At 37.6% G+C, this 27,707-nt stretch overlaps 2 protein-coding genes across 4 annotated transcripts in view; one reads left to right on the top strand and one right to left on the bottom strand.

The window, feature by feature from the left end:
- The window catches only part of COG5 (component of oligomeric golgi complex 5), a 386,409-nt gene extending 372,835 nt beyond the window's left edge, over window positions 1-13,574 (bottom strand). Inside the window, exons 1-3 of one of the 3 annotated variants that reach the window (XM_039472963.2) lie at window positions 13,226-13,574; window positions 7,700-7,839; window positions 3,758-3,815 (exon numbers count right to left, since the gene is read on the bottom strand). In XM_039472963.2, coding sequence (XP_039328897.1) covers window positions 3,758-3,815; window positions 7,700-7,839; window positions 13,226-13,319 — 292 coding nt within the window. In that variant the 5' untranslated portion in view covers window positions 13,320-13,574. Of the gene's footprint in view, window positions 1-3,757; window positions 3,816-4,435; window positions 4,551-7,699; window positions 7,840-13,225 lie in introns of those variants that run through there. The other 2 variants (XM_039472962.2, XM_074379246.1) reach the window with 2 other exon arrangements.
- Window positions 13,575-16,462: 2,888 nt separating this feature from the next.
- On the top strand, window positions 16,463-27,306 carry DUS4L (dihydrouridine synthase 4 like). The gene is given in 7 exon segments (XM_010344278.3): window positions 16,463-16,499; window positions 16,502-16,577; window positions 20,834-20,955; window positions 23,382-23,499; window positions 24,550-24,672; window positions 25,727-25,953; window positions 26,682-27,306. Coding segments are annotated over 7 exon segments (951 nt in total). The 3' UTR covers window positions 26,930-27,306.
- The last annotated feature ends 401 nt before the right edge of the window (window positions 27,307-27,707 follow it).

The raw sequence follows: 27,707 nt of genomic DNA, 5'->3' as shown, positions 1-27,707 counted from the left end.
CCGAGATCGTGCCATTGCACTCCAGCCTGGGTAACAACAGCGAAACTCCGTCTCAAAAAAAAAAAAAAAAGAGAATTGGCCGGGCGCGGTGGCTCAAGCCTGTAATCCCAGCACTTTGGGAGGCCGAGGCGGGTGGATCACGAGGTCGAGAGATCGAGACCATACATGGTGAAACCCCGTCTCTACTAAAAATACAAAAAATTAGCTGGGCATGGTGGCACATGCCTGTAATCCCAGCTACTCAGGAGGCTGAGGCAGGAGAATTGCTTGAACCCAGGAGGCGAAGGTTGCAGTGAGCCGAGATCGCGCCATTGCACTCCAGCCTGGGTAACAAGAGCGAAACTCCGTCTCAAAAAAAAAAAAAAAAAAAAAAAAAAAAAAAAAAAAAAAAGAATTTACAAGTAAAATTTTTCTGTTTTCTGAGATAGTTCTTACTCTAATGCCCAGGTTGGAGTGCAGTGGTGTCATCTCAGCTCACTACAACCTCCCAGGTTCAAGTGATTCTCATGACTCAGTATCCAGAAGAAACTGGGATTACAGGCATAAATTACAAGCATGATCCATTCTGCCCAGCCCTATTTTCTATCTGTTTGTTTGTTTTTTTTTTTTTTTAAACTACCTCCTGGACCAGAACATAGTTCCAAAAGGACAATGACTTTGTCTATCGTTCACACGTGTCTAGTACTTAACAAGTTCTCAATTAATATTTGATTGCCTGAATGAACAAATAAATGAATGAGGCTACCACTTTTTAACAAAAAAAAGCTTAATAAATATTCCTCAAAAATTCCATGAGAATAAAAACTCTATTGCTATAGCTTTCTGAAACCTAGCAAATTCTCAAAGTAATATATGGAAGGATTTTTTTTTTAAAAGCGAACATTTTAAAATAAAACAGGCTTAATAAACGTATCTCTAAACTACTTACATGATAAAAAATTTACATATTTAGGGGAAAAAAGTAGATGAAGTAGAAGTTAGAGTAATAATCAATTTTTGTAATATATACATATACCACACTTTTCAGCATCTCAAAACAATATTCTAGTAATAGATACATCATGCTAAAATGAATACTAACCAATTCATACTTCATGCTTTTTAGTTATTTTCTGAGACATGGTCTAGGGTCTTGCTCTGTCACCTAGGCTGGAGGGCAGGGACACGATCACAGCTGACCACAGCCTCAAACTCCTGGGCTCAAGTGATCCTTCTACATCAACCCTCCAAGCAGCTGGGACTAGAAACATGCACCACCATGCCAAGCTAATTTTTTTTATTTTTTACAGAGGCAGAGTCTCACTATGTTGCTCAGGCTGGTCTTGAACTCTGGGCTCAAGTGAACCTCCCACCTTGGCCTCCCAGAGGGCTGGGATTACAGGCATGAGCCACTGTACCCTGGCCTACACTTCGATCTTTTATTTTTACATAATTGAGTGAATATTCTGAAATGATCATAGGAATAGGCAGCCTACAAACGCTACACACTCATACAAAAGATAATCACTGCAATTCAGTCTAGCAGTGTCTTTCAAATATTTCCATCTTTGAAGATCATTCTGGAAAAACAAGCATATTATAAAACAAACACATATTTAAAAATCAAAATGAGAAGTATTTCTGTTGTGGTGATTCATCTGGACCTATACACACTCAATGTACTACCATGCCATCCTTATAAACTGTTATAAATAAACAAGTAGCATGTTTTAAAAATTGCCATTAAAATATTACTTGCTCTCAGAAATGCATAAAATTATGAGATTTAAAAACATAATTAAAACTAATGAGTTTCTGCAAAGCCAAATAAACTATAAATAGACAACCTACAGAATGGGTGAAATATTCGCAAACTATGCATCTGACAAAAATCTAATATCCAGAATTTATCAGAAACTTAAACAATTCAACAAGTAAAAACACAAATCCATTGAAAAGTGGGCAAAAGACATGAAGAGACACTTCTCAAAAGAAGACATACATGCAGGCAACAAACACATGAAAAAAAAAAAGCTCAGCATCACCAATCATCAGAGAAATGAAAATCAAAACCACAATGAGATACCATCTCACACCATTCAGAATGACTATTGTTAAAAAGTCAAAAAAATAGCAGATGCTCGTGAGGCTGCTAAGAAAAGGGAATGCTTAAATGCTCTTGTTGGGAAAGTACAGCCACCATGGGAAGCAGTTTGGTGATTTCTCAAATAACTCAGAACTATCATTCGACCCAGCAATCTTGTTACCAGATATATATTCAAAAGAAAATAAATCTTTCTACCAAAATGACACATGCATTTATACATTCATCACAGCACTATTCACAATAGCAAAGACACAGAATCAATCTAGGTACCTGGAAAGAGTGAATTAGATTTAAAAAGCATGGTACATATATACCATGGATACTACACAGCCACAAAAAAAGAAATGAAATTATGTCTTATTCAGCAACATGCATACAACTGAAGGTCATTACCATAAACAAATTGAGACAGAAGAGAAAATCAAATGCTGTACAGTCTCACTTACAGGTGGTAGCTAAACACTGGGTACTTAAAGACCTGAAGATGACAACAACAGACATCAGGGACTACTGGAAGAGGGAGTACTTAACTGTTGGGTACTATGCATACTACCTGGGTGCCAGATTATTTGTACCCCAAAGCTCGGCATTACGCAATATTCTCAGATACAAACATACATATACAACCCCTGAATCTAAAATAAAAGTTGAAATGACTATAACAATAATTTATTTCCAGTACTAAGTCAACCAGTACTTAGACCTTCTTAAATTTTGCAAGAACCTAATCAGGTATCTATCCCAGATTTCAAATAACAAACTACTAATTCCAGAAATACTAAGTTCTTCATCAGGATATCTTAGAAATATTGTACATGTTGAGAATAAGTTAACATCTTTAAGTACATGAGAAATACTGGGGAAGCACTAAAGAATACTGCATCACAGAAAACAATATGCTCTCTCAAGAATTTGATCAACATAGGGAAAAATCACTTATGTTTCTTTCGATGTACAATGATTAATAATAGTATTCACAAGTAATACTGTAAAACACAATAGTAACATTTCATACTTATGAGATGTAGTTTAATTTCATCAAGAGGGAATTAAAAATTCATAGATTTAGCCCAACAAAAATAAGCAGATATATAAAAATAAAAATCCAATTATAAATAGCTTGACTATACTTCCACTAAAAAGAATTGCAAAAAAAGGCTCCAAGAAAGGCAAAAGTAAGAAAAAAAATTAAGCCTCCTTCCACTGCTACCCACTCTGGTATTGCTGACGTTTTTGTTTTAATTAACTAACACAGGTGCACTAAATATGTGCAGGCATTGTTCTACATATCTTGCTAACTCATTTAAATGCTATGAGTACATTTAGTACATATTATACTCCTGTTTTACAGATAGGAAAACTTAGCCACTGAAGGGTTAACTAACTTGCCTAAAGTCAAACATCTAGTAAGCAGGAAAACAAGGATATGAACCCAAATCATTTAGCTCAGGGGCCAGCAAAGTTTTTCTAAAGTTTTACTGTAACATAGCCACACACATTTGTTTTCATATTATCTGGCTACTTTCACTCTACAATGGCAGAGTTTAGTAGTTCCAACAGAGACTGTATGACTGGCAAAGTCTAAAATATTTGCCATCCAAAGTAGCTTGCCAAAGCTTGCCAATCCCTGGTCTACCTCTACATAATCTCTAGCAGTTAATAGAAATATACCTTCCAACGACTCAATCCCAGTTGCTTGTGCCAGTAAATCTTCATGTCTTGCAACAACCTGAAAAGCAAAAATAAATGATTAGCTTTTGCTCTATTAGGTACCTTTCCTTGTAACCACAATGTAGAATGGAAGGTCACTCTTGGTGTAGAAATGGGGCAAATACAAATGCAAAAGAAAAACACAGGTTATTAAGGTGTGTTTGAGATGAATTATAAGCAGAAACACACATTTACAGTTCAACACAGATCAAGATGAGATAAAGCCTTTTCTTAGCCCTGCCTTAATCTGTTTGGACTGTGAACACAAAACACCTTAGACTGGGTAATATACAAACCAAAGAAATTTATTGCTAACAGTTCCAGGGGTTGGGAAGTCTAACATCAAGGCACTAACAAATTCAGCATCTGGTGAGAACCCACTCCTCATAGATGGTACCTCGTATCTATCTTCACATGGTGGAAGGGGCAAACAAGCTTCCTTGGGCCTCTCTTAGAAGGGCATTCATCATCTCCCAGAGCCCCCAACTCTTAATACTATCAAATTGGAAATTAAGTTTCAACATAAGAATGTCAGGGGAACACAAACATTCAGACCATAACAAGCCGCTGGCTATCTTAATGAGATGCGCAAGTGGAGTTATGCCAAAAAATGTAAAAAACAGCTCACTGTTGCCATACCATTATTATGCTTTCCCTCTACAGATTATTTTCAAACATCAGGTTATCTTTGTTGTTGAATTTGATTCAGCACCACCAAGGCCGCATCCTAATCTGAAAAGATACAGCACTCAGTGCTCACCTATGCCTGAACATCTCTCTGCTTTCAGTTTCCCAGTGTCACACCCCCACAGCAAATCCTTTTCCCTATAGAAGTTTGATACTTTTATGAAAATTAGGGCACTGGAGATGGCCAGAAGAAAAAAATCAAAAAGGTTAAAAGTTAAAGGGCACATGCAAGGGATTCCTAGAAATATCACGAAATCAGGCAAATCTTTAGAATAACGCAGGAATCCTTATTATTTCATGCCTTTTATTCCAATGAATATGAGGTTTCATGTCTAGTGTTTTGACTGAAGTTCTTAATCACCAAAGATTAATTGACTGGAACCAATAAATCCTCTGCTTTGTCCTGTTTCAGATATCACTGCCATTCTGTCAAATCTCTTTCTATCATATCTCTAAAGTATTACTCTTGATCACCTCGGTCTTTTTATTGTAAGGTTGCCAGAAGATGTCTGAATTTTCCCCAGTCTACTAATATGGTTATCAATATGTCCATCTTAACAAGACTAATTTTTTTTTTAATTCTCTATTCTCCTTTATCACTTGTAATACTTTGGTAAGGTTAAAAAGCCTAAAACTATAGTTTCATAGACTCCCTTGCAACCAATTAAATGATTTTTCCAAGAGTTGCGGAAGACAAGAGAAGAAAGCTGGACAAGGCAAGGTGGCTCATGCCTGTAATTCCAGCACTTTGGGAAGCCAAGGCGGGTGGATCATATGAGGTCAGGCATTCAAGACCAGCCTGGCCAACATGATGATACCCTGTCTCTACTAAAAATACAAAAAAATTAACCACACGTGGTGGCGCATGCCTGTAGTCCCAGCTATTCAGGAGGCTGAGGCAGGAGAATCACTTGACCGGGAAGGCAGAGGTTGCAGTGAGCCAAGATCGCACCACCGCACTCCAACCTGGGTGACAAAGTAACAGTCTGCCTCAAAAGAGAGAGAGAGAGAGAGAGAGAGAGCGAGCACGAGAGAGAGAGCACGAGAGCGAGCAAGCACGAGAGAGAGAGAGAGAGCACGAGAGAGAGAGAGAGAGCGCGCACGAGAGAGAGCGAGCACGAGAGAGAGAGCGGAGCACGAGAGAGCGAGCACGAGAGAGAGAGCGAGCACGAGAGAGGGAGAGCACGAGAGAGGGAGAGCACGAGAGAGGGAGAGCACGAGAGAGGGAGAGCACGAGAGAGGGAGAGCACGAGAGAGGGAGAGCACGAGAGAGGGAGAGCACGAGAGAGAGAGCACGAGAGAGAGAGCGCGCGAGCATGAGAGAGCGCGCGAGCATGAGAGAGCGCGCGAGCATGAGAAAGAGAGCACGAGAGCATGAGAGAGAGAGCACGAGAGCATGAGAGAGCACAAGAGCATGAGAGAAAGAGCACGAGAGAGAGCACGAGAGACAGAGAGAGTACGAGAGCGAGAGAGTACGCGCGAGAGAGAGCGCGCGCGAGAGAGAGCGAGCACGAGAGAGCACGAGAGAGCGAGCACGAGAGAAAGCACGAGCGAAAGTACAAGAGCGAGCGAGCGAGCACGAGAGCGAAAAGCTTACTGTTTTCAGCTAGTAATAAAGATCCTGAGACCTGAGAATTTAGAGACAGTTAAGAGAACCACACTGATCACACCAGCATTTATTCATTAGGTATCTAAAAGCAGAATTGTAGCACTGGCATGGGTGGTAAGAGAAGGTACTTCCAGGCCTCTATATTGCATCTGTGGTAGTTCCTTTAACTACGTCCACTAGCTATTCATCCAACAATTTTATAAGCATCCAAACTCCCTGTATAAAGTGTCTTTCTGCTCTAAATACCTAGAGTGATTTCTAGTTCCTGTGCTAAACCCTAATAAAAAATCTTTCACAATTTAGTCATCTCACTGATATAGACTACTGGAACTTAAGAGACTTCCCCTATCTCACATCCTAGGCTACTATAACTTCTCCCCTCTAAGAAATGGTAAATACATTTTAAGTTCTTACTAATTTTTGCAGAGAAGATACTGCATACAAGGAATAAGGAAAATACCAAGCATAAAAGGACTGAAAGAATTTCAGGTGGCTCTTGCAAAAAGCCATCCCATCAGAACTCCAGGCAGAACTGAGTACATTCTCCCATGCTCCCAAAAACAACTTAAACTTTTAATTATTTAAAACAGCCCTCATTTGCCTGCCATTATTTCTGTCTATGTCAGCCACTGGTCTGTGGGTCCTTGGAGAGCCAAGAAACGTATTCTATTTACTTGGCCATCCCCACAGTCCAACCGAAAGCTTGACAATTAAATGTGTTTTCTAAACATCTGTCAATAAAGATTGAAATCAAATTATATATAATCAAGTTTAAAATTAAAATGACCTTAGAAGTCATCGCAGTCCTATCTAAGCCACTCAAAGAAACTAAGACACAAAAAAGATCAAGTGGATATGTCTCAGGTTATACCAAATCTATGTTTCCTGGTAAACAATCTGTTTCATACATCATTCATTCATTTAACTACGTATTAAATACCTACTCTATCAAAGGCAACACTAGAAATTATACCATAAAATCACCCTATAAAAAGTATAGAATTTTAGGAGAGGAAGGAATCTTCAAAGTTGTCTACTACAATCTCCTCTCCCTCTTATTTCAACCCATCTGATAGATGAAAAAACAAACAAAAAAGCAAGACTCAAAGACACTAAGTGATATTAAAGTTAGTTAACAGCATAGCTCAAATTAGGACCCATCTCCTAACTTCTCATAGTGCTTCCTACTCACAGTAACACTTATCAACTTTCTGTAATTTCAGCAAATGCTACACTTTGTACTTATAAAGTATGACTTGCCAATATAACATCCCAATTTTTCTTATTCATATTGTTTTAATTCCAAAATTCCACTTTCCATTATGTTTATCAAACACATCCTATTTTTTGCCCACTATATTCGTTGCACATCAGTTAAGTTGGTGAGCAGGAAGTATAAATGAAAGGCTTTGGTGAAGTGGCATATTAGTTTTTCAACTAACAAAAAGGGTTTACAGAAAACTTCAAATATTTACTTTGAAAAATAAGTCACACTGGTAAGGATACTTGTTCATGTCAATATGTATTTATATTTAATAAGATTACAAAAATGCTAAATTATGACTTTAGGCTAAATAATCCGTAGGAACCCTGAAGATCAGAATTACCTGTAAATGTAGTTCTTTGTCCAACTGACTGATTCCTTGGGCAAGTTTTGCTAGTTGTTCAGCAATTACAGCTTGATGAATAGACTGAGAAGTATAAGTCTTTACATCAAAGTCTTCATTTAAAAAGTCACTATAACACTCTGGATTGCAGGAAAAATAAGGAAAAGTCCGTCAATACCCTATCCTAAACCAATTATTAAACAACAGAAAAATTATAATTAATATATTTTAATCCCATACTTTTTTTTTTTTTTTTTTTTTTTTTTTTTTTTTTTTGAGACGGAGTTTTGCTCTTGTTACCCAGGCTGGAGTGCAGTGGTGCGATCTCGGCTCACCGCAACCTCCGCCTCCTGGGTTCAGGCAATTCTCCTGCCTCAGCCTCCTGAGTAGCTGGGATTACAGGCACGAGCCACCATGCCCAGCTAATTTTTTGTATTTTTAGTAGAGACGGGATTTCACCATGTTGACCAGGATGGTCTCGATCTCTTGACCTCGTGATCCACCCGCCTTGGCCTCCCAAAGTGCTGGGATTACAGGCTTGCGCCACCGCACCCGGCCAATCCCATACTTTGAACCACACCGCTACACTGCTTAATGCTTAATTTTTATCATGACTCAAAAGGAAGTACAACATTGAGAAAGAGCTTAAAAACATAACTACAAGCTATAACTACTAACTGAAGAAAACAAGATCATTGTCAGTGAAAAGACAACAGGAAAATTGGCTATATATATAGTATTTATGGCCTCAGATTATCTCTACATCAATGGATACTGTTATAGCAAAGTGAATCTGGAATTTTAATAACAATAGGAAGCACAGATTTACAGGTGTAACTGAAATTTAGGATTTATGGGTAAAATATGTTAATGAAAAGAAAAGCTGTTTAAAATAGGCCCCTAATAGATGGGAAACAGAAGTAATGCTAGATGTTAACAAGATATCCCTCAATACAGAAATCCACATATCTGTGGATGAAAGATAAATTAAGAGAATTAAAAGATAAAAATAGAAACCCAGAAACAAAGAAAGAAATAAAAGAAAAAAAAAAATAGATACCCAGATGTAATAAGCTCAAGGTAACCACCTACCAAATCTCCTAATGATACAGTAGATACAAGTAAGACTGCCCTGAGAGGGATTATGAAACAAGCAAAATAGAGTACTTATAAGAAAAGCTAAATTGTCTATATCCTCTATAATGTATGCTCCGTGAGGGGAAAAAGGTCTTTGTTTACTACCTCATCTCCAGTGGTAGGTTCCGTGAATTAACTCATCAATACATCAGCTGATCGTATCATTCTGTTAACAACAACAACAACAACAAAAGTAAAAGCTCATACTCTTGATTACTCTCAAAATGTAGTGGAATGAAAAAAGGAAACTGCTACTTTGGCTACTTTTAATTCTGAGAACCACATTTCCTTCTAGTTTCCAAGTGCTTCTCATAATTAAGGACCCTGTCAGCCAGACAAATAAAGCCATTCCAGGCAAAAGGAAAGTTTAGCAGTAGCAAATGCCATGGCATATTTTGAGAAATAAGGGGAATACTGATTTCAGTGTGTCTAGATCATAGCACATGCATACTGGGCAGAACCGGTAAAGAAGGACAGATGTGGTTCCAAAGGTTGGAGGGCAGTTTGAAAAGTGGTTTATAATATACTCAAAATGTTTAACCATATCTCATTTAACTCAAGAAACTGCACTATCAGCTTTCTGTTCCAGAACAATAATCCTGGCAGCAGTAGAGAAGATGGAAAGGGGATCAGTCACACAGCAATGTGCTCAAGTTGCCTTTTATTGGCTCTTGACTATTACATTTTCAGCAATTCTGTGAGCCAGTTGACCTTTCACATAGGTATCTTAAAATCCACGACAGAGTATTTACACCATGGTAATCAGCACACAGTACAAAATCAGGGCGTTTCCTATTTTCCCACAAAGCCAATTTACCAGTATACCCAAGAAATGGAACCACAGAGGCCAGTAAAGTACTATCGTAACAGCCTAAGTGACATAATGAAAGCCTGAATAAGACAGTGGCACTAAAAATGTCAAAGTGACAAATTTGACAAATATTCACATTGCACAGGATGTAGGACTTAGCTGAAAATGGGTGATTAGGTAGAACAAATAAGGATGATTCCCAAATGTCTTGATTAGGTAACTGATATAGGAAATTTAGTTTTATATTAAGTTAGACCACTAGGCACTGAATATACAAAGACAAACATGAACAAACCTCTGCCTCCAAGGAATTCATCATTTTCAAGGGAAAGAAACACACATTTATCTAGCAACATAGTAAACACAGATAACAGAATACCATAGGACAAGATTATGAGAGAAGATCAAAGAGAATTCATTTTTTCATATCTAGAACTTGTACTATTTGTTCATATGTAGGTTTTCAGGTGTATTACAGAACTAGCAATGGCTTCTTTACTGTCAAAATAGGAATGTCCATACAGGTAATGGAACAGCATATCATAAAAATTATTAAGATAGAAATGTCCATTAGGCAGTTAAAAATATAGTTTTATAGTTCAGAAGGCAGGTAAGGATCATGCTGAAACCATAGAAAAAAAACAGATAATTTAGGGAAAAAAAAGTTTCAGAATGCACAAAAAGGAAAATGAGAAAGACAGGAAAGTTGGGAGTGAACAGAGAAAATGAAAGCTATCAAAGAGACTGAAGAGTGCTCAGGGATAAAGAGAAACAAAAAGGAATGGCAAAAGCCAAAAGAAGGGATAGCTTAAAGAAAGTAAGTAGTAGTAGCGTCATAGAGCTTCCAAAGATCAAACACAGTAAAAGTTGAATACTGGCCATGGGATGTGGCATTTGGGGACTGACAGCCCTTAAAGAGATGAAATATATAACGTAGTTTCCCCATTCCCATAGCAGGCACACCAGAAACACCTCACCAATTTTCATACCATGCACCTGTGCTCACCAAGCCTATCAACTGGATACTCTGTCTCTGGCCAAATCCCTGATACAGTAAATCACAGTTTCTGTTAGAAATACTTAATTCCTCAGGAAAGTTAGAGGTGGCAAGGGCAACAGAGACCACTTAACTCGGGACAAACTGAACTGACAAGTATCTACAGGAAACTGGCAAAGAGCACTTAAGAGAATTAAGAATTTTTAAAATGCAAGGCACCCATAAACCACATGAGGAAATTATTTCAAGAAAGGAAGCAAATGCTATTACAAGTTAAAGGTAAGGACCAAAAAAGTGTCCATTTGTCAGGATCACAAGAAAGCCATTGGAAACCTTGCAAAGTTATTTCAATGACATAGATTGAGGGTGACTGAGTCCCTAGGAAACTGGAGGAAAAAATCCAGAGTAAAGTAGGAGGGACTCTCCTTAGAAAGGAGCAGAGACTCCATTTCTCTTGTAATTGAAAAGGCAAGGAAAAGGAGCAAGGGATGGTTATAGGTTAACGTTAAAATTATAGGTTTAATGGGCAACAAATGGAGAAAGTTCACATCTGATGGATCCTTTTTTCAACCCCAGGGAAGCAGAAAATCATTTGCTGAGCTTGAAGAGAGAGGTTTGAAAAGGGTAAGGAATATTTAAATAATTACTGTGATGAATAGCAGAGAACCAAGAGTAAAATGCACAGGGCAGAACTGAAGACTATGTACCCTCCAAGAACTGATTACAATTCCTGAAATGCATCCTATTGAAACATATATCCATTGTTTGGCCTGTACTATCCCTTCCACTGTTCACCTGGGGGAAGTTCTAGCTACACTTTAAAACAACTCCACCTAGAAAGCCTTTTCTGACATTTCCTAACCAGTTCCCAACCCCCAGTTATCATTCTCCTCTGTATTAATGCTCTACTTTATACACAATCCTACTGCTATCTTACATCACTATATTACAACATCTACCTTTACAGTTCTACTTATTTCCTCTACTAGATGGTGAACTACTTGAGGGCAAGAATTGCACATATATCAGGAGCAGTTGCAAATTTATTAGGGTCTCTGCCTTGTATCTTAATTTAAATTCAGTTTTTGGTTAAACTTGAACATCACACCCCTTTGTCAACGTTAAAAACGTTTAACCAAGTTTTTGGTTAAACTGAATTTAAATTAAGATACAAGGATGGATTAGACAGAGACCCTGACCTAGAGTTTCTAACACAAAATAATTCAGAAAATATCATTAGTTTTGACTAAAGTACGTAAGTTATCATGAGAAGGCATGTAATTCAGGACGACAATAAAATATTCAACAGTCAGAGAAAATAAACAGTAATTTAGAACTTTACAGCATTTATTATCCACTTGGGTCTTCAAATGTGTGCATGTGTTTCTAACCGCAACGTTCAATTTAAAAAACATTCTGCACCTACCGTATGCAGATACTGCTATTCACATTGTGGGATATGTTTTTTAAAAGTTCACAATACAGAAAAGATTAAGACAAGTATACAAATGATTTCAGTACAAGGTAGAATGCGATGGCCACTAGGGAAAAAATTAAGAACAGGTGAGAAGGATTTTAGGTTTATGCTTATAAATTTGAACTTTATTTTGAAGGATAAGAGATTCGGGACACGGTAACTGGACTGACAACTGAATATGCTTTTCAAGTATTTAACTTTTCTTATTTTGGGCAACTTTTCTCCAAACTGACTAGCAATAAATCTGACTGCTAGATTTTGTATAAACTGTTAATCCCAATCTGAATTAATGCCCTGAAACCTCCCCCATGTCTCATTGTGGATAACTGCCTCAAAAAGAGAACGGGGTGGGGGGGGTGGGGCAGGGAAAGCCTGCAAGACAGGTCACCTGTATAGTTCATTTGTTACAAGAGTAGGCATTTCCAGTTCTACTTTAAAACAAGCCCCTAGCCGGGCGCGGTGGCTCAAGCCTGTAATCCCAGCACTTTGGGAGGCTGAGGCGGGTGGATCACGAGGTCAAGAGATTGAGACCATCCTGGTCAACATGGTGAAACCCCGTCTCTTCCAAAAATACAAAAAATTAGCTGGGCATGGTGGCGCGTGCCTGTAATCCCAGCTACTCAGGAGGCTGAGGCAGGAGAATTGCTAAGAAGAACGAAACTCCGTCTCAAAAAAAAAAAAAAAAAAAAAAAAAAACAAGCCTCTATTTCATTATGCGCCTTTCGTCTGTTCTAGATACTTTTGAAGAGCTCGAACGCTACGCCCCTTTGTCAAGAACTGCTGTAGCAGCTGGTGGCTGCCAACGCGGGCCACAGGGTTTAGGCTCCCGAAACTTCAGAGAAACTAGAGGCATGGGGGGGTCGAGTTGAAATGCGAAGCAAACAAAAACCAGGTGTCCCCAAGACACTGGAAAAGAGGGAGGAAGTCCCAGAGGAAACAGGTTGGCTAGAACAGTACCCACAACTGGAGGCCGGGCGGAGGGGAGTGGTCACGTCCAGACTGGAAAACTTTCTGCAAAGCAACGGGTTGGGTCCATCTCGCTGCCCAGGTGCGGAGCAGAGCAGCCTCGCAGCCCCACCACCTGGTTGGACCCCGTCTTCTTACCGTCCTGCAGAAGTTCCCGGACTGTCGCTGCGGCCGCTCCAGAGCCTCGAGCTCCGAGGCCAGCCGCAGCGACGCCGCCGTCGCCACCTTCCATGTTGGCAGGTGCCGGGTTGATGTCGTCAGCAGCCGAACGGCCCCGCCCAGGTGGTGACGCAGAATATCGGCGCCGCCCGCGTGGCCAACCCGCGGTTTTATGCCGGCCCGGCGAACTGACTTTGAGGCTGCGACTGGGCCAATCCTGGCTAGGAGCCCCGTGGGTACTCGCGCAGTGGGCTCCCGGGGTCCCAGTGCTCTGCGCCCAGCGCACCGAGGGAGCCGGGGCCGTCGGGCCGGCGCTTTCCGCAGCAGCTAGTGCCCCGGCGAGAAGGTGGGCGCCGGAACGTGGCCGGAGCGCTTATCTGTGAAGCAAGTATTAAACCTCAGAACAGGGTCCGCGCGGTGTAAGGCAGCAGAGCAGACCAGAGCTTTCAGGGAGCTTCGTTTGCCCTCCACACTCACAGGAGTCAGGAGTTCGTTGCTAGGTAGCTTTATCTGTCCCACGCCTTGATTGGCACTCCTGGGGTAATAAAAGCCCGCAGGAAATGCTTAGGAAGAAAAGTTTCTGGGGATGAACAGTGAAGAGAATTAGGGAGAGTCGACGAAGAAGGAAGACTGAACCATAAAAGGACAAATAAAACTCACTGTCTCCACCCTCCTTCCTTCCCACGAGACCTTTGACCTTTTGCCTTTTCTACCTCTTCCTCTCAGTTTGAGCCACGTGCCAGACTTTTTCTTAATTACAAACTGGTGGGTTGCCCATACCTCACTTAACAGTATTGACGCTGTGAGAGCATCAGGTTGGTTCCCATTACGTATATCTTCTCTGCTAATACATCCGCTTTTTCGACTTAGATTTCTTTCTTCTAAGATAAATATTGATAAATTAACAGGATCAGTCAACCAAAACTATGCAATAAAGTCTTAAGCTTCTAAGCAAAAAGAAGCTGTAATATGACTTTTCCATTTGTACAATAGGTATGTATCCAGGAAACCAATTTTGTCCAATTCCAGAGCTACGTGGTTTTCTACATTCTGTTTCAAAAAGGTCATATTACTTATCCTGTGCTTAACGCTGTTCTAAGTATTTTATAAATCTAAATGCATTTCATACTCATAACACCGCAGGTAAGCAAGTCTTATGCTACACTGCATTATGCTCTCTTGACTTTGTCTCAGGATTTTCCCTAGTATGTTAAATCTCAGTCATGATGGGAATAGGAGTGATTCATTCATTATCTGTGAATTAGGGATTGTTTTTCCTCCCTTGGCTTTTTTACTCCTCACGGTGGAAGATTTAGAAGAGTGATAATAATTGATACAGCAAAAGTTTTGACACTCCCGCTGCCGCTCTGCATACTCACATGAGTTTACAAATACAAGGTTCAATCCATATCGTAAAAGGAGCCAATAAGTAAGTTAGGAACCCATTTAAACAAACAATTGTACCAGGTGCTGTGGAATCTTTGGATTTACCTATTCCTGTAGTTCCAAGCTTATCTGCACATTGAAATCACCTGAAGAGCTTTAAACAAAACACTGATGCCTGCATCTGAGCCCAGGGATTTGCATTTAATTGGTCTACGGTATGGCGTGGGCATCCTGAAGCTCCTCAGGTTATTGTAATGTACAACTAAGGTTGAAAGCTACTGATGGTTTGGTTTTGCTGAGATGGGGTCTAGCTCTGTCACCCAGGCTGGAATGCAGTGGCAGGATCATAGCTTACTGCAGCCTCAACCTCCTGGGCTCCAGGGATCCTCCTGCCTAAGCTTCTGGAGTAGCTGGGACCACAGGCATGTGCTGCCATGCCCAGCTAGTTTTTATGTTTTTTGTAGAGTTGGGGGGTCTCACTATATTGCCCAAGCTGGTCTTGATCTCCTGACCTTAAGCAAGCCTCCTGCCTTGGCCTCCCAAAATGCTGGGTTTACAGGTATGAGCCCAACCCCCTGAAAGCTACTGATTTATTCTCTCAGCAAATAAATATTGAGAGAGGCCTCTGTATGCCATTTACTATGACTGAAAGAGTGGATAAAACTGAAATATTTCTTGTTAAAATCACTAATGACCTTCTTGCCATTGCACACTCTGTATTTGCCTTACTTGTCTGTGATGTTTAAGATATCTATCCTCTCCGTCCTTTGTAATAGTCTCTCTCTTGATTTCTGAGTATTACTCTTTAACTTTATTCCTCCCAGCTCCAAAGTTCATCTTCAATCTCTTTTGCTCTCCCCTTTTCCTCTGTTACTCAAATATTCGTGCTTGCAGCAGTTTCTTGCAAGATCCTGACATTTTTAAGTACCTTGGCTGTTTTTAGTTTCAACTCCTTGCCTAAAGGTTAAAGACTCAAAAGCTTGAGCAATTAGACCATTCTAAAGTTGACCCATATCTGATTCTTCTTATATTTTATTTTTTTCTGCTTCCTTTTTCCTTCAGACATACCTATTTCTTTTTACTAAGTTACTAAGGCCAAAAACTGGAATATGAAAAGTAGCCAACACTTTGAAATGGTAGGATTTTAAGTATAGCAAATATAAAACATTTATAAACTCTATAATTTTATCACTTATACCTGTACCTCTTGGGGTATAAAAATGATTTACAATGCAATTATAGGATTATAATTGAAATTTTAATTAGATAATACCACATTAAAATTTTTAAAAATAAGTGTTTATCTTCCAATTCACAGAATAGGATTCAAGAATTAGAATAAAAACATCAGGATATCTTTTGAAACACTGACTAGTTAGAGTTGCTCTATAAATGCCATTTAACTTTCCTGAATAAAACAAGATATTTCAAAATGCCAGTCATATAGAGTATTATATATAAAATAATTCAAACCAAATTTCTTGGTTTACCAATCCCAGAAAAGTAATGTGAAAAATTTTTAAATAACATAAAAACTTACAACATGGTAAACTAGGAAAAAAATATTGTTTTCTACATCTTGTTTTTTTTACCACTATCTTGTGTAGTTCTCTACATTTATTTATCTTATAGATAGAGGCAGCATTCTATAGCATCATATTGGCTACTGTGAGAAGAAGCTATTAATAAAAAAATTTCTGACTTCACAAGCCTGATGAAAAATATATGTTGTTGGTAGTGGAAATTGTTAGAATGGAATTAACATAGTGAAAGCATATTTTGTCTATACAAGCTTATTGTCTTTTTCAGATTTGAAACAAATCTGTATTAATGAAGAGTGACTGCATACAAACCAAAATATGTCAAGAAAGAAAAAAGATCCCATAGAAATGTTTCATTCTGGACAGCTGGTAAAAGTCTGTGCCCCGATGGTTCGATATTCAAAGTAAGTGTTGCTAAATGGTTAATGAATGAAGATGAAATTTCCCTTTTATCCTCTGACTTTTTTAAAGTATTGTAAGACCACCCACCAAATGGGATCTTCAAACTCCTAGCATTGGAATTATGATTTAGAATTGAGTCATGATGCTACTCCTTGCCTAGTATATATGTGACCCTGAGTAACTATTAACTTCTCTGAGCTGCACTTTTTGTATCTATAAAAATGATGGTGGCTGTAACTCCTACCTTTAAGCATATAGTGGATATTAAATAGATATAAGCATCGATGTATAGATTTTTATGTGAACTTAAGTCTTGGGATAAATAGGAGTACAGTTGCTAGGTCCTGTAGTAACTGTGTGTTCAGTTTTTGAAGAAATGTTTCTTTGTATCTTTTGCTCATCTTCTGATTGGATTGTTTGCTATTTTACTATTGTGTTGTTTTTTTAAAAAAAAATTTTGTTATATAAATAACAGAATTTATCTCACACTCATTTTTAAGAGTACAGTTCAGTAGTGTTAAGTACATTCACATTGTTGTGCATCTGATCTCTAAAACTCTTCTCATCTTAGAAGATGGAAATTCTATACACAATAAACTATAACTCCCCATTCCACTGTTCCCCCCAGCAGCCCCTGGCAACCATTATTCTACTTTCTCCCTCTATGAATTTTACTACTCTAGGTACCTCATATAAGTCTTATCATACAGTATATGTTCGAAACTAGATTTATTTTGCTAATGCTTTCTGCAGCATAACATCCTCAAGGTTCATTTATGTTGTAGCATATATCAGACTGTCCTTCCGTTGTTTTTTGTTTTTTGTTTTTTTGAGACGGAGTCTTGCTCTGTCGCCAGGCTGGAGTGCAGTGGCACAATCTCGGCTCACTGCAACCTCCGCCTCCTGGGTTCAAGCGATTCTTCCGCCTAAGCCTCCCCGAATAGCTGGGACTACAGGCGCGTGCCACCACACCTGGCTAATTTTTGTATTTTTAGTAGAGTCAGGGTTTCATCATGGCGAGGATGGTCCTGATCTCTTGACCTCATGATCCGCCTGCCTTGGCCTCCCAAAGCCTTCCGTTTTTAAGGCTGAATAGTACTCCATTATATATATTTTTTGTTTATCCATTCATCTGTTGATAACCATTCATCTGTTTATAGAACACAAGATAATTTCCGCCTTTTGGCTATTGCAAATAGTACTGTCATGAACCATGGGTATACAAATACCCACGTTTCACAACAGGTCTCTGAGACCCTACTTTGAATTCTTTTTGGCTATGTGCCCAGAAGTAGAAATGCTAGAGCATATGGTGATTCTATGTTTAATTTTTTGAGCAACTGCTATACTGTTTTCCATAGCAGCTGCACCATGTTACCTTACCACCAGCAGTGCACAAGAGTTTTAATTTCTCTACATCCTCATCAACACTTGTTATGTTCTAAGAGTTTTGTTAATTATAGTCATCCTAATAGGTATGAAGTGATATCTCATTGCAGTTTTAATTTACATTTCCCTAATGATTAATGATGCTAACATCTTTTTGTGTGTTTATTGGCCATTTGTATGTCGTCATTGTAGAAATACCTATTCAAGCATTTTTGTCACTTTGTTTTCCTGTTTTCTATTGAGTGCTGAGAGTTATTTATATACTGTAGATACATATTTTACTGCTTTGTCAGATATGTCATTTACCTATATTATTTTTCCTGTATGTAGCTTGTCTTTTCGTCCTCTTAACAGGATTTTTGGCAGAACAAAAGTTTCATTTTAAGGACGTCTATAATTTATCAATGTTTTCTTTTTGTAAATTGTGCTTTTGATGTCAAGTATGAGAAACCTTTATGTAGCTCCAGATGCTGAATATTTTCTCCTAAGTTGTTTTTCCCTAAAAGTTTTATAGTTTTATGTCTTGCATTTAAGTCATGATCAGTTTTGCATAAATTTTTATATAAGTATGAGGCTTAGATTGGGGTACTTTTTTTTTTCTTATACCTATGGATGTCCAATTACTCCAGCACCATTTTTGAAAGGCTATCAGCCGAGTGTGGTGGCTCACACCATCAAATCCCAATCTCAGCACTTTGGGAGGCCAAGGTGGGCAGATCACTTGAGGTCAGGAGTTCAAGACCAGCCTGGCCAACATGGTAAAACCCTGTCTCTGCTAAAAATACAAAAATTAGCCAAGCATGGTGGTGCACACCTGTAGTCCCAGCTACTTACAGGCTGAGGCAGGAAAATCTCTTGAACCCAGGAGGCGGAGGTTGCAGTGAGCTGAGATCGTGCCACCAGCCTGGGTGAGAAAAATAAACTCCATCTCAAATAAATAAGTAAATACTATTTCTCCATTTAATTCTTTGTGAGAGATCAGCATTTTCTGTTTTGTTCTATTGATCTTGTGTCTTTTCCTCTACCCATATCACACAGTCTTAATGTATAGCTCATAAATGTCTTAAAATCAGGTAGACTGATTCTTCCAAATTTATTTTTTCAAAATTGTTTTAGCTAGTCTAAAACAATATATAAAGCTATTCCCTTGCTTTACAAACAAATTTTAGAATGACCTTGTCTATCTCTGCAAAAAATCTTGCTGGAACTGTGTAAAATCTATACATCAACTTGGGAAGAATTGACTTCCTTACTATGTTGAATATCCCGATCCATGAACACAATATATCTCTCCATTGATTGAAATTTTGTTTTATTTTTGTCATCAGTATTGTGTAGTTTTCAGCATACAAGTCCTATACGTGTTTTATAAGACACCCGATTGTTTTGAGCAATTGTAAATAGAATATTTAATTTTTGGTGTTCACGTGTTTATTGCTAGCACATAGAAATAGATTTTTGTCTGTTGATCTGAGAGCCTGCAAACTTGCTAAACTCACTTGTTGATTCCAGTTTTTTTTTGTAAATTCCTTGAGAGTCTATATAAACAACCATGTCATCTGCAAATAAAGACAGTTGGATTTCTTCCTTTCCATCATGTGCCTTTTGTTTCTTTATTCATGCCTTATTGCACTGACTAGAAGTTTCAGCACTGTGTTGAATAAGGGTGACAAGAGTAGACTTGCTTGCCTGGTTCCTGTCTAGGGCAAAGTGTTGTGTAGGATGTTTTGTGGATGTACTTTATAAAACTGAGGAAGGCTCCCTCTGTTTCTTGTTTTCTAAGAGTTAGGGTTGTTTCTTTTTGTTATTACTATGAATGAGTGTATTTTGTCAAATGCTTTTTTTGCATCTATATGATCATGTGATTTTTATTACTTAGCCTGTTAATATGATGAATTATATTAATTGATTTTGAATATCGAATCTTCTGTTTTATCTGGCTTTTTTCTGACAACACTCCAGCAGGGAATGATATAGGGGAGTGGTGCCACCTCATTACCATCTGATAGAAGTCCAGGTTCTCCATTTGGCCTCCTTTGACATCACGTGGGTGAGGAGCTCCTCATTACTGCTTGGTAGGCGGTGAGAATTCCAGTTCCCCATGATTAGGGTAGCCTCATAGATGGCTGGGCAGTAATGAAAGTCCTGGCTCTCCGCTAGGCTTCCTCTGATACCACAACAAACAGGGAGGAAGAAGAGTGCTTCATCACTGCTGGCAGGCATGGAACTCCACACTCCTCTTGTGGCCTCCACTAATGTCACTGGGCTGGGCCTGACCGCGCTTGTCACCAGAGATGAAAGTTTCAGATCCTTACCTGGCCTTTTCACACATCATCTCAGTAGAATGTTGGAGCACCTTGTTACAGCCTTGGGAGGGTAGAAGTCTAGGAGTCCCACTTGGGCTTTGCTAATGGAGATAAAATCATAGCTTTTTCTACAGTATTTGGCTGGAGTAGAACTGTCTAAAAGTTTTCTACCTTACTAGGTCAGACAGAGTGTTTTCCTGGTCCTTTGGTTAGAGAAGGCTTTTGTTGGATCTGGTTTTGTCTGCATCCATTGTTGTTTCCAGGTAGCCAGCTTCTTCAAGTCTAGGATATTTGAGACAAGAATAAAACCCAGAGAACTCAACACCCTGTCATTCCTCAGGTCCTCAGCCCATCTGGCCATCTTTTCTTCACCTTTCAAATTTTTCTTGTGTTTGTTTTATATATAACGTCCAGGGTTTTTAGTAATTCATAGCAAGAAGAATAGGGAAAGGTATATCTACACCATCTCCCCATAGGTAGAACTTTTTCTGATATTTAACAATGAATTAAAAATATGCTCGTGGTATTTCTAAATGCATAATTAAAGTTTTATATGCTCACAGGTTGGCTTTTAGGACACTAGTAAGAAAATACAGTTGTGATCTGTGTTACACACCCATGATAGTTGCTGCTGATTTTGTCAAATCGATAAAGGCCAGAGACAGTGAATTTACCACAAACCAAGGTATGTGAAACCCATAGTGTACTGACTTTGTAAAGCTTTTTAAATTTATTACAAACTCAACTATCTTGTCTAATCAGAGACAACACAATTTAGAGATTTTATATTAAAAATTTTAATTCTTTAGTGTTTTTAATAAGTATTTTTTTAATGTTATTACTGAATGCCTTGTAAACTACCAGTGTATATATCAAAGTGTAAGGTCACTTTGAAACCCGCTCCTCTCACTAGGGCTGTTAGAATGGATTCCTGTCACACTGCCTCTAATCGCGTACCATTCCAAACTATCCTCCAAAGAGACCAAAGTGACCTATTGAAAATGTAAAGTTTTCTCTCATTGTTCTCAAAGTGTGATCCCCAGACCAGCAGCATCAGTATTACCTGGAAACTTGTTAGAAATGGAGATTTACAGGAGTACTAAATCAGAAATTCTGGATATGTAGTCCAGCAATCTGTGTTTTGAAAACCAGTCCAGGTAATTCTGAGCTTGTTAAAGGTTGAGAACTAACTACTGGCTTCAAGACCAAAATTTCAGCACCTGAGGATAAGATACAGTTTTTCATAATCCGACCTCTGAATACAACTTCTGCAGCCTTATCTTCCTTCAGTTTCTCCCCACAACCCACTGACTTTATCCTTCAAAATTCTTAAATTATTTTAAGTCCTTGAACATCCCTCGTCTTCTCATGCCAGACCCCTCTCTCTGTGTCAAACTATAGTTTATGTTTTTTAATGCAGCTTTCAATGTTTGTAGCCATGAATCTTTTTTTTTTTTTTAATCATCTTCTACTCACGTCCTCCCTCCTAAGCACAGGCTCTTAAGATGCACTTAATACTGCTGTATTGTGATTTCTTCTCTATGTGCCTGTTTCTCCCACTAGATTCTGGCCTCCTGGAGGGCTGTAGCTATAGAAATAGCTTGATTTGTATCCTCAAAATCTAGTACTGTGTTGGAAATATATTCAACCAATAAATGGTTGTTAAATTGAAATTCTGTAACTCTCTTGAGTTACAAAGGGAAAAGCACCTTACATCTCCATAAAGAATAAAGCAAAATCTCCTAAACCATCATAATCCTGTAAATTAGTGGATTGCTATAGAAATCTTGAATCAGTGGAACTAGGATGATGCTGAGAAATCTGCATTTTTATAAACACACAGTGAATCTCATGCAAGTACTCCTCAAAAGAAATGTTGAAATATATCTAACAGAGTTTATAATACTGACCCAAGGATAAGAAAAATATATTCTTTAAAACCTAGGAAGCTTTAATACATTTGGCTATATTAAAATTAAAACCTTTAGGCCAGATGCAGTGGCTCACACCTATAATCCCAGTGCTTTGGGAGGCCGAGGCAGGTGGATCACCTGAGGTTAGGAGTTAAAGACTAGCCTGGGCAACATGGCAAAACCCTGTCTTTATTAAATATACAAAAATTTTGTGTGTGGTGGCAGGCACCTGTAATCCTAGCTACTTGGGAGGCTGAGGCAGGAGAATCACTTGAACCTGGAACGCAGAGGTTTCAGTGAGCTGAGACTGTGTGTGCCACTGCACTCCAGTCTGGGCAACAGAGTGGGACTGTCTCCAAAAAATAAATAAATAAATAAAATAAACCTTTATATGTAAAAGCACAAATATACTCAAAGACAAAAAAACTGGCAAGAATATTTGTAACACATGATAGATAGCAATACTAATTTCTTTGTTTTATAACAAAAGGAGGAACTAATGGAAAAATTTTATATAGAAAAATTCAAAGAATATGAAGAGAGCTCACAAATTAAAATATACAAATGTTGAATATACACTGTAGGATAAGTTGTGAGGAAACAAGAACTGTTAACCATTTTGGTATATGTCTATACTGATAAATCTTGGAAGATAATTCTGTGAAATCTATCACAATGTTATATGTTAAATGCCTATTACCAATTCTACTCCTATGAATTTACTCAGATAATGTGAAACAGTGTAAAAATACACTATTTGGTCCATCTATACAGTGGAATATCCCACTATAGAGAAAAAAATAGGTCTGAGTATGTCTCCCAGATGTATCAGGAAAGAAAGGAACAGTAGGCATAGTGGTATATATAGAAAGTTCACACTTGTTTAAATTTTACAGGTATACTTGTTCTAGAATGCAATAAACTAATTCTCACCTTGAGAAGAGGGTCCGTTTTGTCAAAAATGTTAGAATTGTTTTCGTTTATCAAATTTTGTACTGCTTAAATTTTTTACTGAGTGTAAATTGCTTTTAATTTAAAATATTTTAAATTGTTTAAGGTTATTTGGACAGATGCTTCTTAGGCTAAAAATCACTACTGTTATTTTTAATATTTTTAATATTCCTATACGAATATTAAAGTTTGGGGGGGTGTATGTTTTTTCCTGTGAATTTTAATGTTGAGCTATTCATTTTATCAGGTGATTGCCCATTGATTGTTCAGTTTGCTGCTAATGATGCAAGACTTTTATCTGATGCTGCTCGTATAGTCAGTCCTTATGCGAACGGAATAGACATTAACTGTGGTTGCCCTCAGAGGTAAAGCTCAAAGAAGTTGGAAGAATTTTCCAAAAGATTAGAAAAAAAAACTATGTGAACATGGTAAAATATCTTTCTAGTTTTCCAAAAATTAAAAAGAAAATAGAGTTACAGCACCAGGGCTCAAAACAAGAAAGAAGAAAATACAGAGAAATATAATTTAGGAATATAAATTCAAAGCTCTTTTCTGATGACTGAAACCATGTATAGACCTTTGCAGGGTGTTTTGTCTCCCCTCACCACTAGAATTTTTATGTGGCTGTGCCTTGAATCTCATCCATAGTAGTTATATGAGAATCTAATGTTTTCAGCAATCCCTAAAATGTATTTTTACTGTCTTGTCAGATATACTTGCTCTGAAAACAGATTGTTTGACTTAGGAAATCACCACATTTTCTCCTAACTCCTCTTACAAAATTACCTTATTAAAATCACCTTTTCTTTCTATACTACAGTTATTTGCTTGGGTTTAGGTAACTAGGTGTTGATAGGATGTACTTAATTTGACAATAATATTTCTACTGTACTGGCACTATAGTAGATTATCTAGCAGTAATTCAGAATGTGTCCAAAGAATAAAAGCAAAATTGTTAAGTATAGTGTAATCCAAATCAGATTGGACATATTTGTATACTCATTAGGAGAGTTAAATAAGCTGTTTAGTGGTATTGGAATGCTGTAAGCCAAAAATATCTTTCTACTATTGAGACTAATAAAACCTCTTGTTATGCACAATAAACATCAAATTTGGAATTCTTAAAATCTGAAATAATTGCAATTAATTACTTCAAATACTTAAACCTGTTTTGCTTGAATGACTTTGAATATTCTCACTTAAAAATCATTTCTCTTAAGTACTTTTTGATCTGGGAACATGTTTTCCTACTTTCATATTGATCCACTTAGAATGTTGGGTCTATGAATTCTTTAAATCTGCTTCTATTCCGGATGACTAGAGAAATGGATGCACTTACGTTTCAGTGCTTTCAGAATTTTGTTTTCTCTTCCAGTTATTTGTAATTCACTTGCTCTTGTGTTTGCTTTATAAAGGTGGGCAATGGCAGAAGGTTATGGGGCTTGCTTAATAAATAAGCCAGAGCTTGTTCGAGACATGGTGACACAAGTAAGAAATCAAGTGGAAAACCCTGGATTTTCAGTTTCTATTAAAATAAGGTAAAGACAAGATTTCAATCTATTGATAAGATCATTTGTTACTTAGGAAATAAAATATTATTCCTTTTGTCTGATGTTGTTGGGCGTGTCTATCCTAAATAAATTTGTTGCTGGTGTATGGAAATGTTGAAATAAGACATTTAGCAAAAGAATATATACTATAATTTTCATTTATAGTCCTAAAAAAAAACTTTGTCTTTGTACTTTTAACAAAAATTAGAGCATCTCTTTAAGTTTCACCAAACTTTCAACTTTTTCCATTTAGTATTTAATTAATGTTAAGAAACATTCCTGGTGCAACGTGTAGAAAATAGGAAAAACATTTGCACTAAAATTTCACAATAAAAAGAAAATAAACCTGGAATCTATTTTTCCGTGACAAGTTGAAAACATATTTCTTTTTTTGAGTCTGACTCTGTTGCCCAGGCTAAAGTGCAGTGGCATGATCTTGCCTCACTGCAACCTCTGCCTGCCAGGTTCAGGTGATTCTCGTGCCTCAGCCTCTCAAGTAGCTGGGATTACAGGTGTGCATCACCAAACCTGACTGATTGTTGTATTTTTTAGTAGAGAGGATGTTCCACCATGTTGGCCAGGCCAGTCTTGAACTTCTGGCCTCAAGTGATCCACGTACCTCAGCTTCTCAAAGTGCTGGGATTACAGGAGTGAGCCACCATGCCCAGCCTGAAAACATATTTCAAGATGAAATATTATGTTCTTCCCTTTGGGGAATGGGAGAATGCACAGAAAAGATTAAGGTTTAAATTCATCTATGACAGTACTTTGATGGCGCTCTCGTTTATCAAAGCCAAAACGTAGAAGCACTAGGTCTAAGATAAAACTTGTTTGTTGTCCTATGTTGTCAATAGTGAGACAGCTAAATTTGAGGTCTTGGGCAGGAACTGATCCCTGAAGAAAACCTTGCTGATAATGATGGAGTAATAATATAATATAGCAAAGCTAACTAATTTAAAAGATAAAATATAAGTTTAGTCAGTTAATGTTAGCATTAAGATTTGTGTGCTGTGAACAGATAAATGTAATTTTGAAATTGTAGGATCCATGATGACCTTAAAAGAACTGTAGATCTTTGTCGAAAGGCTGAAGCAACAGGAGTTTCATGGATTACAGTCCATGGAAGAACTGTTGAAGAAAGACATCAGCCAGTGCACTATGATTCCATTAAAATAATTAAAGAAAATATGTCTATACCTGTAATTGCTAATGGAGATATCAGAAGCTTAAAGGAAGCAGAAAATGTGTGGCAGATTACCGGAACAGATGGTAAGAAATAAGTACTTGGATTCTTGTCTTTTAATTGAGGGGAAGAAATCAGAGTGGGGAAGTAATGTTAATTCAATTTTTATTCATTTTCTTTAACATTAAGCCATATTTTCCCAATGAACTGATTTAAGCTAAGTGATTTATTGAAATGATGTTAACTTTTCTACCTAGAAAAATACAGATTATCTTAACTGGGGTAGATTAATTCAGTTACTTTTCTGACACCATCATATCTAGTGACCAGTAAAGAATTTTCCAGATAGCCTACTAGTAAAATAAAGCACCTAGAAATGAGAGTAAGTGAACTCAAGAATGCTAAGAGCAAAATGAACCCCAGAACTGCTATGCAGTTTCACTATTCCCTTAAATTATTGGCATGCCAAGCCCTATGATGGCTAGGTGGGAGAATATAGATAAACTGAACTTTAAGCAGCCCAATTTATGACAATCTATATTTACCCTAAAGAAAAGCTAAAGACCCATTGTTTAAGGAAGAAATCTTTAAAAAATAAAGATTTCTATAAGTAAGTACATTTAAGCTTTTCTGGTTTACAAAAGGTACCAAAATGAATTCTTTTGTAATTGAATTAAACATACTAGTGTAATAAAGTCATTTAAAAACCTTGTAATAATACTTTTTAAATAATATTCTGTTTGCTTCATTGAGCTTGAACTAATAACCATGGGTTCTTAATGTATGGACAAATATGGTGTGTTTTAATTTGTAGGTGTTATGGTTGCAAGAGGACTTTTAGCAAACCCGGCCATGTTTGCTGGATATGAGGAAACCCCACTGAAATGCATCTGGGACTGGGTTGACATTGCTCTTGAACTCGGGACTCCTTACATGTGTTTCCACCAACATTTAATGTACATGATGGAAAAGATAACTTCAAGGCAGGAAAAAAGAGTATTTAATGCGCTGTCAAGCACATCAGCAATCATAGATTACCTCACAGACCATTATGGCATTTGACTAGACTTCCCAAATAATTTAAATATATACTTTTAGACCTACAGTGAAACAACAGAACATCGTATTTTGCACCTTAAACCAGTAGCTCTCAAATGTTAGTATAAAAACAATCCCTGGGAGCATTTTAAAGAAATCAGTCCTACACCCCACCCTCAAAGATTCTGATTCGGTAGATCTGGAGTAAACCCAGAAATTTACAATTTAAAGAAAACTCTCAGTGGTTCAAACATCCTGATCATCCTAGGCAAACACTGACAAATACTGTTCTGAATCCTGTTATGTAGATATTTGGGGGATGGGTAGAGTGGGAATTTTCTCCTAAAGGAGTCATGTTTTGTCATGTTAACATTTTTAAATAAAATTTATTTTAATACTAAGTATGGCCCATAGTATCTATAAGTTAACAAGAAGTATGCAGGTGCAAAAAAGTGGTGGAACAAATATCAACATCCATCCAAAATGAAAAAGAACAAAAAATTCTGAGTAGAATTGCACTCAGAACTTATTAAAAATTCCAATTGGTTAATGACATAACATTTGGTACATTTCAAAACTTCTAGATCCTCCGAAGAGTGAAAGCTTGATAAATATATCTGCTACCTTAAAAGATAAAATTAACTGCAATCCGCCATATTTTAAGTGTTAAGAAATTTGGTAGCCAACCTGGAGATGATTATATACTTGAAATATTTCCTAGAGAATAGTAACTAGGTTTTGTTTTTAATTTTAAAACCTAATTTTCATATTCTGTGTTTGATGTTATTTTATGGCTCCCAGC

This window comes from Saimiri boliviensis, chromosome 10, assembly GCF_048565385.1.
Source record: "Saimiri boliviensis isolate mSaiBol1 chromosome 10, mSaiBol1.pri, whole genome shotgun sequence".
Taxonomy (NCBI): domain Eukaryota; kingdom Metazoa; phylum Chordata; class Mammalia; order Primates; family Cebidae; genus Saimiri; species Saimiri boliviensis.
Note: the sequence above shows the minus strand (reverse complement) of the source record. Positions and strands in the feature narration are given on the sequence as shown.